Source organism: Carassius carassius, chromosome 27 (genome assembly GCF_963082965.1).
Source record: "Carassius carassius chromosome 27, fCarCar2.1, whole genome shotgun sequence".
Classification (NCBI taxonomy): domain Eukaryota; kingdom Metazoa; phylum Chordata; class Actinopteri; order Cypriniformes; family Cyprinidae; genus Carassius; species Carassius carassius.
In genome coordinates, this window is record NC_081781.1 from 5,909,120 (window position 1) to 5,923,989 (window position 14,870).

The 14,870-nt window shown below is 35.8% G+C and overlaps 1 protein-coding gene across 1 annotated transcript in view; it reads right to left on the reverse strand.

The window, feature by feature from the left end:
* The window catches only part of LOC132106527 (mannosyl-oligosaccharide 1,2-alpha-mannosidase IA-like), a 112,460-nt gene that overhangs the window by 75,124 nt on the left and 22,466 nt on the right, over positions 1-14,870 (reverse strand). The window contains exon 2 of the mRNA XM_059512286.1: positions 10,703-10,799. Within this exon, the coding sequence (XP_059368269.1) occupies positions 10,703-10,799 (97 nt within the window). The remainder of the gene's footprint in view (positions 1-10,702; positions 10,800-14,870) is intronic.

Sequence of the window (14,870 nt, forward strand, 5' to 3'; positions counted from 1 at the left end):
TGTTGAAGTAGAATTAAGAATTAAGGCAGTTCTGAAGGCGAAAGGGGGTCAAACACAGTATTAGTATTCCTAATAACCCTTTAGGTGAGTATATATATACAGTAACATTTATACTTGATAAATAAGAAAGTTGTGCTGCCGGTACAGTTCTTAGAATCAGCATGGTTATGACCACATTCATGTAACCACAATGATTGCAGCTCACATTCTGCTGAAGCCCAAAGTTTTCATAAACCTTAAACACAACACTCAATACACAGAAGGCAGATGCAAACAGTAAGCAAATAAAGGTTTTCTACATGAAGACGATGCAAATCAAAAGGTGAAAGGACAGCATATTTGTTCACTGCTGTGTCTTTTCACAGGCCCTCGAGGACTCAAACCCCAGTGAGGAAGTGTGAGAAGGTCATAAATCACTTCACTTCGAAGCTTTCTAACACACAGCCCTCGGTAAGACATTCACATCCCAAAAGCTTTTCCCCTACATGACTGGTTTTACCCTCTGAATGCCAACCCAATTCAGAACTATACAATCTTATCCTCCAAGATGTCCACTGCACAGATTTAACAGAGACTCTTAGACACTATAAACAGATCTTATCTATTCCAATTACACTGGTAAATTACAAACCAGCACTTAATAACCTGATAAAGCTATTCACATTAATGAATCCCTTGCTGAGAGCATGTTGTGACCTCAGGTTAGAGGTGATGGGATACCAGCCTGCTTATCTATCAATACAAAGACTCGATCTTATGACCAGTTGTACCCCTCGAGAAGGTTGTGGGTCGATAACAATCCAACGTCGAAAATACAATCAACTATTGAACCATCTTCCATCTCAGTTCATGTTATGGACTAATCGATGAAACCAACAACTGGCCATTCTTAAGCAGGGGCAAAAAAACAAGAAACAAGCCCTAATGTTTAACGGTAACATCACATGCTGTAGCACATCTCAGCAAGGTCTGTAAAACAGATGGCCACTCATTTGGGATCTGAAAGAAAGTCATTACGACGAGAGAACCTCCTGGAAGCGGTATTATGGAAATGAAGGTTGACCTCCAGAGCTACATATTTGGCAGGGAATTGACATTGGCAGCATCTGCAAGGTGGTTCAATCGTCCATGTTTATTCTGGGCTGATAAATACTGGACAGTAATTCAAAAGAACATTATTTGGCAGGACCTTTTTTTTTTTTAAAGAATTGTCCTTTTGATCCCATGCTGCACATCTACAATTTAATCAAACATGGGATACAAACTAAAGTCTAAGAAAGTTTCAAGCTAATTTAAGAACACACCTACTCAGTAAAACTCAAACAGTACGGAATTTAATTTATAACTAATAATCATGCAGTCAGGACAATGCTGAAATTTATGTAGTTTCAATTTACATAGAAAGAAATCGTAGAAAGAAAATCATTTAATATTGATCATCATTGATTTTTACTTGTCTTGAATAAAATACTTAAATGCTGACAAAATGTTCACTTGAAATAATATACTGTATCTGAAGGTTGCATATATTGTGTTAATTTAATTATATACAATTGAACAATTAATAGCTTAATTCATATTTAACCTTTTTAGTAAAGGAGCGTTAAACATGTACGAAAACTAGCACTGAGAAAGATCAAATTAATATTTGTATCAGGAAAGAAAAGAAAAACCTATTGCATAATGACATACAAATTGAAAGTAATTATTTAACCATCTCACGATTCATTAGCACATATAATAGTTATGATTCTTGGCTCATTTCGAGAAAAAAACAGTTTAATGAGTCAGTTGACCCAGTAATCACTCTGAATGATTCTTATCATGAATGACTTATTCCATTTCTATGCCAATAATTTGCAAACTCAACTCAGAGTGATTAATCCTTTAAATGAGTCATTTAAAAATTATTTTTAAAAAGAACCAGCAACTTGTTCATAAATCAGACATCACTGATTGTGCTGTTCATTTGTTTGTTCATGCAACCAAAGAGAACTACATAAAGTCGTGTTGTCGGTTTATTGTCCTATATTTTATCTTGTCCTCAACATATTCAATTCAGACTTCAAGCTCACAACTCAGCTAAATAAATGATAATAATAAATAGTTTTGCCGCAGGGTTGTAGATTCAGCAGAAGGGTACTGTCGCTACTGAATACAAACAGTAAAATATTACTTCCTCTAGTGACACTGCTGTAATGAGGAAAATATATAAACAGACTGTATCAGTGAACTCCGAGGACTGACACAATCTCTAGTCAGAGCTTCTAAAGCAATATACACAACTTCAAAAATAAGATTAGGCTGGTGATTACAGCTAAAACATGAAGACTCTTCTTGCTCAGCAAGAAGTTGTGTGTAAGCACATCCCCAAGCAGCAGGAACTCCTGAAGCCTGCTGTGACACTGGACGACGGGCTTCAGACAACCAACAAAATGCACATAAGCCATGTCCATCAACACCAGACCGTAATTCCACCCAAGCGTCTGTAGGAATCCATCGTCACTTAATTCAAGGCTGAACGTGCAAACACCGGGGCAACACAGCTGTCTGCTGAATCCTAAAAGCATCAAACCATTTAGTACCAAAGATGCTCCAATTTGTGTTTGCCAGCAGGCAGCCAACTGGCAGAAGAAAAACACACGCAAACACTACAATCATTAACTTGAAATCACCCTCTTCAAACAGATGGGAGTTTCTTCAAACTATGGGAACTTTCATGTCTCAGGGGTTGATTTTTATGAAAACTAACAGATTGCAACTTTTTTCTTCTTGTTTTATGAAGGTCACATTAAAAATAGGAGACATTATAAGGGCAGGAGAGAGTTCACTCTTATAAAAATGAATGGCATTTGCAATATGGCAGCTGCAGTCTTGTCTTACATTGTTAAAAGAGCCAGGTGTCTTTTTTATTGCACCATTGATTGCTTATGTACTCAAAAATGCATGCATATTAACTGAGCCAGCTTGAAAAGTACAGTATTTTTATGTGATTTGAGCTTAACTCGCACTTGTATAAGTGTGGAAAATAATGCAAGGAGGTGTTACAAAGATAGCAGAAAGGTGAAGTGACTGCCTTAAGAAAGATGTTTAGATTTAAAAAGGCCTTGGAAATTTTTACTGTGTATTATATAGTTTTGCTGCTTTTCAAATGCCTTTTAGGCATAGATTTGATTGTTTTACCCTGATAACTGACCCAGCGGTTTAATCTCAACCTATAAAATTCCATCATGACATTTTTTATTTAATTATGGTCGTGTAAATAAATATTCAAGATTTACTATGTGAAAATTTATATAAACTTCTACACAAATGACAACTACAACAATTTTGTTAATAAACGTTTCCAGTTACAAACAGGTGCGTTCCATTCGACCGTAAGTGGACTTCACAGGGTATTCTGCCATTTTTAAGTGAGATTCCATTTCAAAGGGAGCTAACATGTTCAGTTTGAAGGCCAATGTGAATGGCATAGGGAATAAGGGTATGTCGATACATCACTTTACAGGAAGTGGAGAGGGAGAATAACCCAACAGTCATTTTGCACCATGCCAGTCAGAATTAACGATAAAGCAGAGCTGTTTGAAGAGTTTTTAAAGGCTCTTTAATGTAGGGGTTGCAATAAATGTTATTATTAGAGTATTTATGAACGGTTATGGCGATGAATGTCACATTTGCATATTGTATAGTATGAATAGGTGAAAATAAGTAAAACCAGGGAGAAAGAGCTGAGGCTCTGTAATTTATTTTATTTACGTTACTTCAAGAGAGTTAACTTCGAGGCTGCGCGTTGGAAAAAGTGCATGAGATGAGACCACGACAATCTGTTAACAGTCTAAACATTTGCATTTTGACGATTTATTAGATACATAATTGTATATTTATTTTATATGTATTTAAATTTGAAATAAAATAGGGATGTACATAAATATGGGCTGATATTTAGTGCATCTTGTCAGTAAAGCAAGTTCTGTAATCAGCTGTAAATCTCTACACGTGCGTGATTTCACGTGTAGCAGCATTTACTACACAAAGCCGTTGTTCACTGACAAGCTGCGCCAAAGCATGATCATATTTTGTGCATGTTTTTACCGCTGATTACAGAACTAGCTTTACTGACAAGATGCACATAAAATATCAGCCGACAATTATTGTGAATCCCTAAAATAAAATAAATAAAAAATTTGTTATACAATAATCTGCGTGACCCCATTGTTGCCTTTCTTTGATGGCATTCCAAATGAGTGATTGTTGTCATTGAAGTCCACTTCAACGGATATCCCGTGCTAAGGCAGTAGGGAGCAGTGAGCACTGCGTAGGGACCCTGTCAATTGGAACACACCTACTGATTATTTAGGCAATTTTCCTGCCAGACATTAATTTTAAATAAATTTATTAGACATAGACATTAATGGCACAAACCATTCCCATAGGGGAGCACATATCCCAAAGTACATCTCACAGAACACATTTCCTCAAAACAGAAATACAAAAAATGCCTCTTATACACCGCATAACCCCACTGAAACAAGACTTATTCATATAACGATGTTACCACATCTCCTAGCACTCCCCATTAAGAAAGTGGAATGATCCATTTTCTAAACGATCTGGATTCTGGGACACAATCCATACACATTTTGTCAAAGAACACTTTAAAAACATGGCTTCCTTTCCAACAGCCACAACACAAACAGATATTAAGCTGGTGCTTTGGTGATGACGCCATCATCCCGATCATTATCACATCAAGGTAAAGTTCTGCTTACTAACAAAGACTATCAAATTCAATGAAATAAAATCCCAACACCTCTGCTAGTCACTTTTTTATTCAGTTTCTGACCTGTGCCCCAAACACACAGCTAAGAATATGACTTTTGTTGGGCCATTAATAGTGAGGCTGTATACTGACAGAACATCATGGTTCAGCAGCCACTGTGCTAAATGAGCACACAAGGGTTTAGGGCCAGACTGACGTGTTTCTTCTTCTTTCCTACCACTTCTCTATGCTCTTCTGCACTTCTAAAAAAATGTTAATGCGTTTTTATTTAATTGCACAGTTCATGGCAGGGACCATCACACAGTGGCTTCATTCACTCTTGGGAAATGGTTATTTCCAAATCACAATCAGACTGGTGGACATTGTGGAGAAAAATATAGAAGGAGAGTAGGCCTTTTCCCTACGAGTTCTATTAGAGAAAATGGTTGTGAGTGACAAGCACGTACATTCGGGAACTGCAGACAGTTCATACTGTCCTGAGCGGCTTCATTAGCCAAGACTTTGTCTCAGTCCATGCTGGTTTCTTACACAGGGATCCAGTGTGGAGGACCTGCTCCTCTCTGTGCTGAGATGATTGGCACATGGAACAGAATGGCCGGTTTTCTCTCGGAATAAAAAATTCAAAAGCAGTATTTGATTACAGAACATGGAGTTGTGATTACATCCGCTTCGATTACATACTGTGGTCTGGAAAGTGGAGTGATCATTATTAATGATTACTGGGAAGTAATTATTTAATCTTTGTTCATCTTCGGAACGCAAATTAAGATATTTTTTATGCGTTTTTGTGTGCAAAGAAAACAAAAATAACGACTTTATTCAACAATTTGTCTCCTCTGCGACACCCTGCCGGGGCATTTTGGAGAGTATTGCATACGGAAACAACGTATGCTGTTCTGTGTCAGCAGTACTGTACACGGATACACTGTCTACGATTTGATCTGAACGTAAACAATGTATACTCATTAGGGCTGGGATAAACGATTATTTTTTAAACGATTAATCTAGCGATTATTTTTTTTGATGCATCGATTAATCTAACGATTATTTTTCCCAGACCGGTTCGATTTCGATTATCTCCCCATTAATTGACTACTAACAATTTATACATGTTGATTTACATATCTGAATGAAAAAAAAAACATGAATTCCTTAACATTGCAATATATGTTTATTGCTCTTAAAATTACAAAATAAAAGACTGACTAAGAATGCATTACTTTGCACTTGTATAGAGATAGCATTCAATAAAACCTTGAAGCCTTGAAAACACATAGCTTACTAAAACAAGCTTACTGAACACATAGGGCCTAGCTTACTGAAAAAAAGTTCTTCTTTCAGATGAAAATAACAACAACTTGATGTCTAGCATTCAATAAAAAAGTTCACCCAAAATACTTGTTTAGAGCAATTGAAAGAATACAGTAACCAATGTAAACTTTAGGGCTTTAAGCTAATACAGAGAGTGCTTTTCCAAAAAATAAAAAATTAAAATTAACAGTGGGAGCCAGCAGCCTGTCATGGAGAAAAAAAAAATCTCCGAATGCTCCTCGTGAAACTTTGGCGTTCCGCCCTTTTTCTATCGTGTCTAATGAGAGAGAGAGAGAGAGAGAGAGAGAGAGAGAGAGCGCAAGACAGCGCTCGTGTAGTTTGAAGACTGTGAGTGCGCGAGCGCGTGTGAAACTTGGGTGTTTCGCCCTTTTTCTATCGTGTTTAATAATTTTGATTAATATGCACGATGGAGAGAGAGAGCAAGAAGCACTCGTGTTGTTTGAAGACTTGTGAGTGAGCGCGCGCACAGCCGGGGCCCTCTCTCGTACGCGCCCTGTCAGGCGCATCACAGTCATTCTATTCTACATCACTCACCGATCAAATAAGGCTTTGACAGCCGGCAAAAAAAAAAAGATCAATGCAGAAAAACCCCTGGATTGGTTATATAACGTTGGACAGAATGTTGATCCGGCCATCGCGTATATTCAGCGCACATAAGGTAAACGTTTTGCAAACGTTTTTTAGAGAAATAAAAACAGGTCGACGAATCGATGCGCATATTTTGCGTCGACGTATTTTTTGCGTCGACGTCATCGATGACCTCAACGCGTTGTCCCAGCCCTAATACGCATACATATGTTACATACGTTGCTTTGAAAAACAGCATAATCATCTTATACATAAATTAATAAACTTATGATTAATGTCTCATCAATTAAAATTATTTTTATGTACTACTTAACATGAATGACATCTGGAACATTCCATTTAAACAAGTTATGGAGAGAATGGTGATTTTTTTTTACAAAACTTTCTCCACTCTCATATCCCAATCTGCTCAAATGAGATATTTTATGTAGCTGTTGTAGTACCAGAGATGTCACAGTACCAGAACTTCAATTAATTACTAATCAACAGTCCTCAGTGGAATTTATCAAATTATTTAATGATAAACATCAATTTAAGATTAACACAGCCTTCTAGCTTCTATCCTACACTATAATGTAGTTTCAACGGCCTTAAACAGACCAAGAGTGTGTAAAATATTCAGGCTCACTCTAATCCATGGATTCTGAAGCCTTAATGATCTTTTCATGGTTGGTTAAATGCACTTCATCAGAAAATTGCCATATACTGCACAAGATTTAATGCACTTAATGTAAGTGAGTTCAAATGCGTGAGAGAAAAAGCTTTCTTTGCACTCCTCGTCTGCGTGCATGCGACATGGCAAAGAATACGTTTAAGACACGTGACAACAATCTCACACGTCCGGAACACACAAGCAGGCATAATGTCTTGACTAAGCACTTCCATATGGTATGACTGCAGCCTGATTTTTCTCTGTGCACTAAAGCCCTGTGGGTTGTAAAGCGTCTGTTTTTGCGCCCCAGTGATCATGACTTCCAGTAAGGTCTTACACTATGCATCGGTGTGTGTGATCTGACCGGCCGGTCTCAGCAGCTCACATCTCAATGAGGAACGAGATCTAAAGCAGCACAAAACAGTCATTCCAGCTGCCTGGTCAGGTACAAAAACCCTGACCAGCGTATTCCAGATCATCTTTTATTCAGAGCCAACGTACCATTAACCCAACCTCTAAATTTATAACGGCAAACCCTGCCAGACAAAACGTGCGTTCAATGATCTCTGATGGGGCCGTATGCCCCATGGGGCCAACCTAACTATTTGAGAAATTGACGAGCACTCAAACCTGCCTGGTAACACTCTGCACAACAAAAAATGCTGGGAGGTAATAGCATGTGAGATATCTGACTGGCTTTGACTGACATGGGAGCCATTTTAAGGCGCGCGCACACACACGCAAAGCTAGAGCGCATGAGAAAGAGTGCAATGTACTTCTTGCCAGATTGTTATTCTGATAGTGTCTGAGCCAAATAAATTAAGACTATATTCTACTGATACTTCCGAAGCAAAACTATAGAGGTTAATCAAATGTGCTTTGTAAATCCCCGGCCTGCCCTCCAATTGTGCCAATTGACTATGAGAAGTTTACCACACAACAGTAGCAGTACGTCTGATGAATCTTTCATAACACACTCTATCTCTATTCTAAAAAACAGCGATATGCATGGCTTACAAGATTCAGAGAACTCAATTAATTAGAAGGATACAGGGTTGGAATTGTCTGTAGGGTTAAAAAAAGGTTGGCAGTCAAAAGTCAAACCCTAATTTTAGCAATAGTGATGCACCAGAATTGTCTGAAACTGCAAATAATACAATTATTATTCTAAAATTGCTTGCGTTTAGAATTCTTTTTTATATATATATAAACAAGTGACTATGCTGTAAATGTTTATTTTTCTGCCATTGGAACTAAAACAAAGATTATTGCAGTATGTTTTACAAGAAAATAACATTTCAGTGTTACTTGTAGGGATAAATTCGTTAACGAAGACTATAATGACAAATGTTAGTTTTATTTCGCAAGCGCTCACTCCTCATTGAGTTAGAGATGATCTGAAAAACAAACAAACTGGAGTTTAGCGATCTAAATGAAAGCATCATTGAGCCAGCCAGTGTTCTGTCATGAGATCTCACTACTATTTGCGATTGAGATCGCTGAATAAATGTACTTACTCATTCACTCTTGTTTTAATAGAGAAATAGACTATTGCAATTATGGAATTACTGGAATTACTAGGAATTTCACTGTTATAATATTTTTTGTTTGTTTTAGCTTCATAATGTAGACGGAGAGATTGCATAAGTCTTTGGTGTTGATTTATATAATAAAAAGCCTAATAAATCAGTTCACTAGATGAGGTAAAATGCACCATGTATGTGTCCACATTCTATTTATTTGTGTTTGCCGGAAAAATTGCGATACCTGAAATGCAAAAGTACATTTCTCAATTGACAACAATCATTACGCTTATAATTTTGAGAGAAAATTATTATTATTTTTTTTTTTTATCAGATTAACCATTATACAGAATGACAAAATGTGACTAATATTTCAGTGACTAAAAAACCTAAATAAAATACTCATCCATTTCATTGAATAAACAAAAACAGGACAAGTTTGTCTAAATATGTACATTTGAGTAAGACTAAGACTAAATTAAAAATGGCTGCCAAAATGAATTAATACGGCTGTCCGGTTAATTAATAATAATCTTCTTGCTAAAATGTCACGTTTTCATTGACTAAAACTAGACTAAAATGTTGAGACTTTAAGTCGACTAAAACTTGACTAAAACTAAATAGGATAAGGTTGTCTAAATATGATAAAAACTAACAAGGACATATTAGCCCGGGACTAAGACTTAAATAAAAATTGCTGACAAAATTAATTGCCATTTCTTCTTAATTGTTTGTGGAATTTACTTAAAATTTCTGAGTGAAATATATATTTGTGTGTGTGTGTGTATGTGTGTGTGTGTGTGTGTGTGTGTGTGTGTGTGTGTGTGTGTGTGTGTGTGTCTATAAACATCAAATAACAGTATAAAAATATAATGAAAAAACTGTGAAATTAAACCATTTCAAAACTTCCAAATGTTTAAAGATGAAACATGCCAGATTTTTTGACTGAATCATAATGCAATCAATAATTTTTCAAGAAATTAAAAGGGTGCATCATAAATTTTTATCTGCAAAGAGATTTCAAAAGTTTTAAAATGCCCTAGGTTTCATAGTAAGGTTTTAGACGAAATTAGGAAAGCACTCATTTTTATAACTTGACGATGACTACGCAATGACAAGAGATGACTTAAATAAATAAATAAAGACACGGAAACTACCTGTGCTGTCTGATAAATTATTTTTAAACTGTGTTTTAAACGTTCAGTTCTGTAAACTAAATTGTTAATCAATCATTGAAGCTATACAAAAAAATGTGCTGACCCAATAATCTACTAAAATAAAATACACAAATAAATCTGAGCTAAATTTAATCCAGCACTGTGTCTGACTGTGACATGTATATATTGCCATTATTATTATTATTATTTGTAAAAGTCTTCATTGTTCAAATCCTGACTATTTTGTGGTGTAAATACATGCTGATATTTTCTAAACCTTTTTTTAGGGTGTTTCCAAACTTTTGGAAGGCACTCTTACATTTCTGGGAGGAGCTAAATGATGCATATTACAACATGCAGGTGGCATTAGACTGTGATAAAGTGTTGTTGCTTCATCCTATTAATATCTTATTGATGTATATTACAAACCTCACAGGAAGATAGACAGTCCTTCATGAATTATTCACAGATTAGTATGCCCACTCACAACCTGTGCTTTTCAGCTTCAAAATAGAAACGGGTCAAGAGGGTGATGGGCAAAAGCAGCAAAACAACATTTCTTTACAGGCAAAGAAAGCACATTAATGAGAAAAAGGCACCAAAGAGGATCAAGGTATCGTCAAACTATATTTGTTTCATGGTCAGAGAGACACTCTAGGCAGACACTCACCAAACAAATTGCTGGAGTGGCCTTGCTTAGAGACGGGACGCAGTTCATTGGAGCCCCAGGCGTAGCGCTTGTAATTGTCCCAAGAAAACTGCATCATCTGAGGACAGATTGAGAGATGAAGTGGTTAGCTTTGTGAATTTTGGTTAATTTCTTCACAGCAGGTAAAAGGTAAAACCACACAGAACAGAACAAAAATTTAAATGAATGTGTCAACAATTAACATACAAGTCACTGGGCTAATCAAGGATCAATAGCATTAAACTATTTGATTAAAATAACAGTCGAAATGCTTTTGAGTCCTACACAAATTTTGTTCAGTAGCATTAACAACCAATTAATCATTAATGTCAATAAAATTACCAGGGTTTCTGCAGGATTTTTAAGATCAAATGTAAGACATAAGACGTTTTTAAGACCTGCACAAATAAAATTAATACCATATGATCGGAATAGGGCAATGTCTACAGCTTACTGTAAAAAGTATGATTTACAGTTCAGATACAAGTTTTCACAGAAGAAAAAAAAAAGTTAACATTTACAGCTTTGCTTGTTTGCAGGATAAAATCATTGGGCAATTTTTGCATTGGTCTGAACAAAAAAAACAAGCTTATTGAAAATGCACATTCATTTTCTGCTAGCAGGTGGCACTTTCGGGATGGCAGAAATATAGCAGATTCCCCAGTAGTAGCAGTACACAAAGCACCTGTGCAGTGCTCATGTTTATATCATGAAATCATGGCCTTTTAAAGCTGAATCATCAAATTAAGCCATATCACCATTTTGGTTTTTCTGCCAGCAAATTTAAGACCTCTTTAAGTCACTAATTATATAATTATACAATATGAATTAATTTTAATTAACCATTAATTTTAATTTAGTAATATTATCTTCTAAATTTGAACAACCTCGAGTGAACATGACAGGATGTTTGCACGCACTACAGGAGTGTCTAATAATTATTCATGAGATTGCATGGCCTTATCCAATAAGAAGGTTCTGCCTCATTATTAGTCATGACATTACGTGACATTTTCCTAAGACCTGCATATCAAACTCTCCGGCTCTTCAAAGAAACACAGATCATGAGAGTCTGTTAGCATGCTTTCCCTTCGATGCTGACAAAGCAACAGGTTTTCAATCAATGATTGACTTCTCGGACATGTTTGTCTGCAAAAGGCATTTAATATGAGAGTTTTTATATTCATGGAGAGGTGAACTGGGACTCATAAAACGCAGTTTCAGACACAAAGGTTATATTTATTAATTTATATATCCTTTTAAATCATTTTGCATAACTGTAAATAAAAATGCAAAGCACACGTTGTTAAAGCAAAAGAGAAAAAGCAAGATGTTCAGCATTTATTTGTGCACAAAATTACAGACATAAAATGACATATTTGTGAAATGTGTTTTAAGCTTACAAAACGGTGTTTGAGCATTTTGTTAATTATTGTTGTGAGCATTTGTAAGAACATCTGAAATGCCATTAAAGCAGCTTTCCACGGTTACTTTTTTCTATAATTTTCAAAAGCAAGACATTTCAAAAGAAAAGAGCAAACCAAAATTGCGTAGGCTAAATCACTGGATAAATGGCTGCAATATTTCAAAAACACAATAAACAACAACAAAAAACTTGTTACCATTTTTTTTTGGCATTTTTGTTTACCTAAAACTCTTAATTTATTAAGTGAAAGGGGGAAAAAAAACAAAGCTGCATTGTTTACTAATGATGTGTGGTGTATAGAGGAAACAAAGATAAGCAGAAATACGCAGAACTCATTTTTCATTGTGACAGTACGGCACTGATGATCCCAGAGAAACAATGACTAGAGAAGGATCAAATATCCTCAGTAATTTGTGTGTTTTAAGTAATCCACCTCCAGCTCATCCATTCTAAAACTCACAAGAAAGTGTTTTTAGACCAAGTAAAACTCGCTCTCCCCAGGGGTGTCAGTTAGCAGGTCAAGAGAAACAGACCTGTTGTTCTCCCTGGAAAGCGTCAGACAGCACCAAAGAGAGAGGAAAAAAATTAAGCTCTTGACACACACATACACACTCTTCGGACTGGATAAAGTCGTTTGCAGCCTCGGCACAGCCTCCCAATACCAGCCAACTGGCTCCAGTCAAATTAGATCAGTTTATCGACCGCTGGCCTAACTTTAAGTGTGTTCTAATCATGTAACTCTCTTTGCTTTCAAAGACAGCCACTCAACACCAAACATACTGATTGAAAAAGAAAAGATAAAAGAAGTGGAAACAAATGTCTTTAGCTGAGGACTCCAGGCTGGAGATAAGCAGATAGAAAAAGATGTCCTGAAGGCCTCCAACTGGTGGAGAAGATGAACACAAGCAGTATTTACTTTCTAACCAGTGCTTCCTGCACTGCTGAATCTACAGCCCGAAAAGGAAAAAAGAAATACAGGGATTTTATTTGATTAATATAGGTATTTTAATTGATTATATAAATCTGATTGAACACAGGGTTATTATGGTTACATAAAACTACTGAAAACATTTGTTAATTGAAAAAAGTAATAATAATAAATAAATAAATAAATAAATACATTATAATTTAATATATAAGTTATATATAAATATAAATATATATAAATATATACATTAAAAAACATTTTTGTTTTTTGATTTATGTGTGTGCGCATAAATAAATAAATAAATAAATATATATATATATATATATATATGACAATTAAATAAAATAAGTTGAAATACTAAAATTACTAGAGTAAAACTAAAAATAAATTAAACCTAAATATAGACATAAAAAAACTTACATTTGGACTACAATTAAAATAAAAACTGAAATAATCTAAAAGCTAAAAAGAATTTAAACGCGGAATGCAAAATACTAATAAATTAGCATTTAGTGCATTAACCTTTCTGGCTGTTCATGTCTACGTACTGTACATAAGCAATTTTATGCTTTATGCAAACTTAAACTATGAAATAAAAATCACATTTTTTTTATTTAATAAAAACAAAATGGTTACAAATAAGCAAATAAAAAAAGGAAAGAAAAATAACAACGTACATGGAAACGCATGTAAATAAATACGGTCCGATCTTTTATTGCCAATTTTTTTTTCCAATTTACTTAAAATGCATAAAATAAAGGTTGGTATACACCATGAATTTTTAGTGAATCAGTCTGAATCCAAAATTCTGACAATCTTGTTTTTTTTCTTTTTTAGCTTTTTTTTGCTTTTGGTCACATAACTGAAATGATCTGTAACCGTTATGACTTGTTTATTGTGTGAAAAAAGTCACACAGTCTAACATGTCTACAACATGAATCAGTTTAAATCCAAACGCTGATTCTGCTTTATCAAAATTGCTTTTTCAGGAGGATTTTAATACCTGAAAAATTCTAATATGTCCGGCGTAATCCTATCATGTTTAAATGTGCCTGCCATCTGTCTGCAGCGCTCCGGCTGAGCGATTCCCGTCTCTGAGGCGGCAGCGGGTGCCAGTGATGTCAACGAGCAACAAGGTTATGGCCCACATGCGATTACTGTGGTGACGGTGTACAAAGGGTCAGAACATGGTGCAAACAGTACAGAACCTCAGACAATCTTCAGCAGCTGAAACACAAGCGTGAGGTCTGACTGACCGGTGACGGATCACACACATATGCACACACATACAAACTGATTTATAATTGAATTTACAGATTAACTAGTTATAGATTCACCTTATTAATCCTATACCCTGTTATGATGTTTTCGATTCCGTACACCGAACACTGTTCCATTTGCGGGGAGGAAATGACTCGTGCTTCCTGTCTTAATGAAAATGGAGAGGAAATGGGACTGGCATGGGTGGAGGAGGGTAAATGGGATCCGAGAAGGGATCAGAAAACGCCAGGTTTTAGGTCAAACAGAAAGCGAGGAGGAAAAATAAAATGGACTGTGATCCTGACAGAATGAAATGGCAGCAAAAAGTGCTTTTGTATTTTGGACCCTATAAAGGGTGAGAGAAAGAGAGAAAGTGCTCTGCAATCAGCACACTAGCAGAAGCACCAGTGCTAAAACTGAAACGGTCACAATCTCAGCGCAGGGTAAAATTCATCACCCACTCTTCATATAGTGTCTGCCTTTTATCTTCTGCATGTTAATTTTAAGTTCTCCCACTCAGGCTACTTTCTATTTCA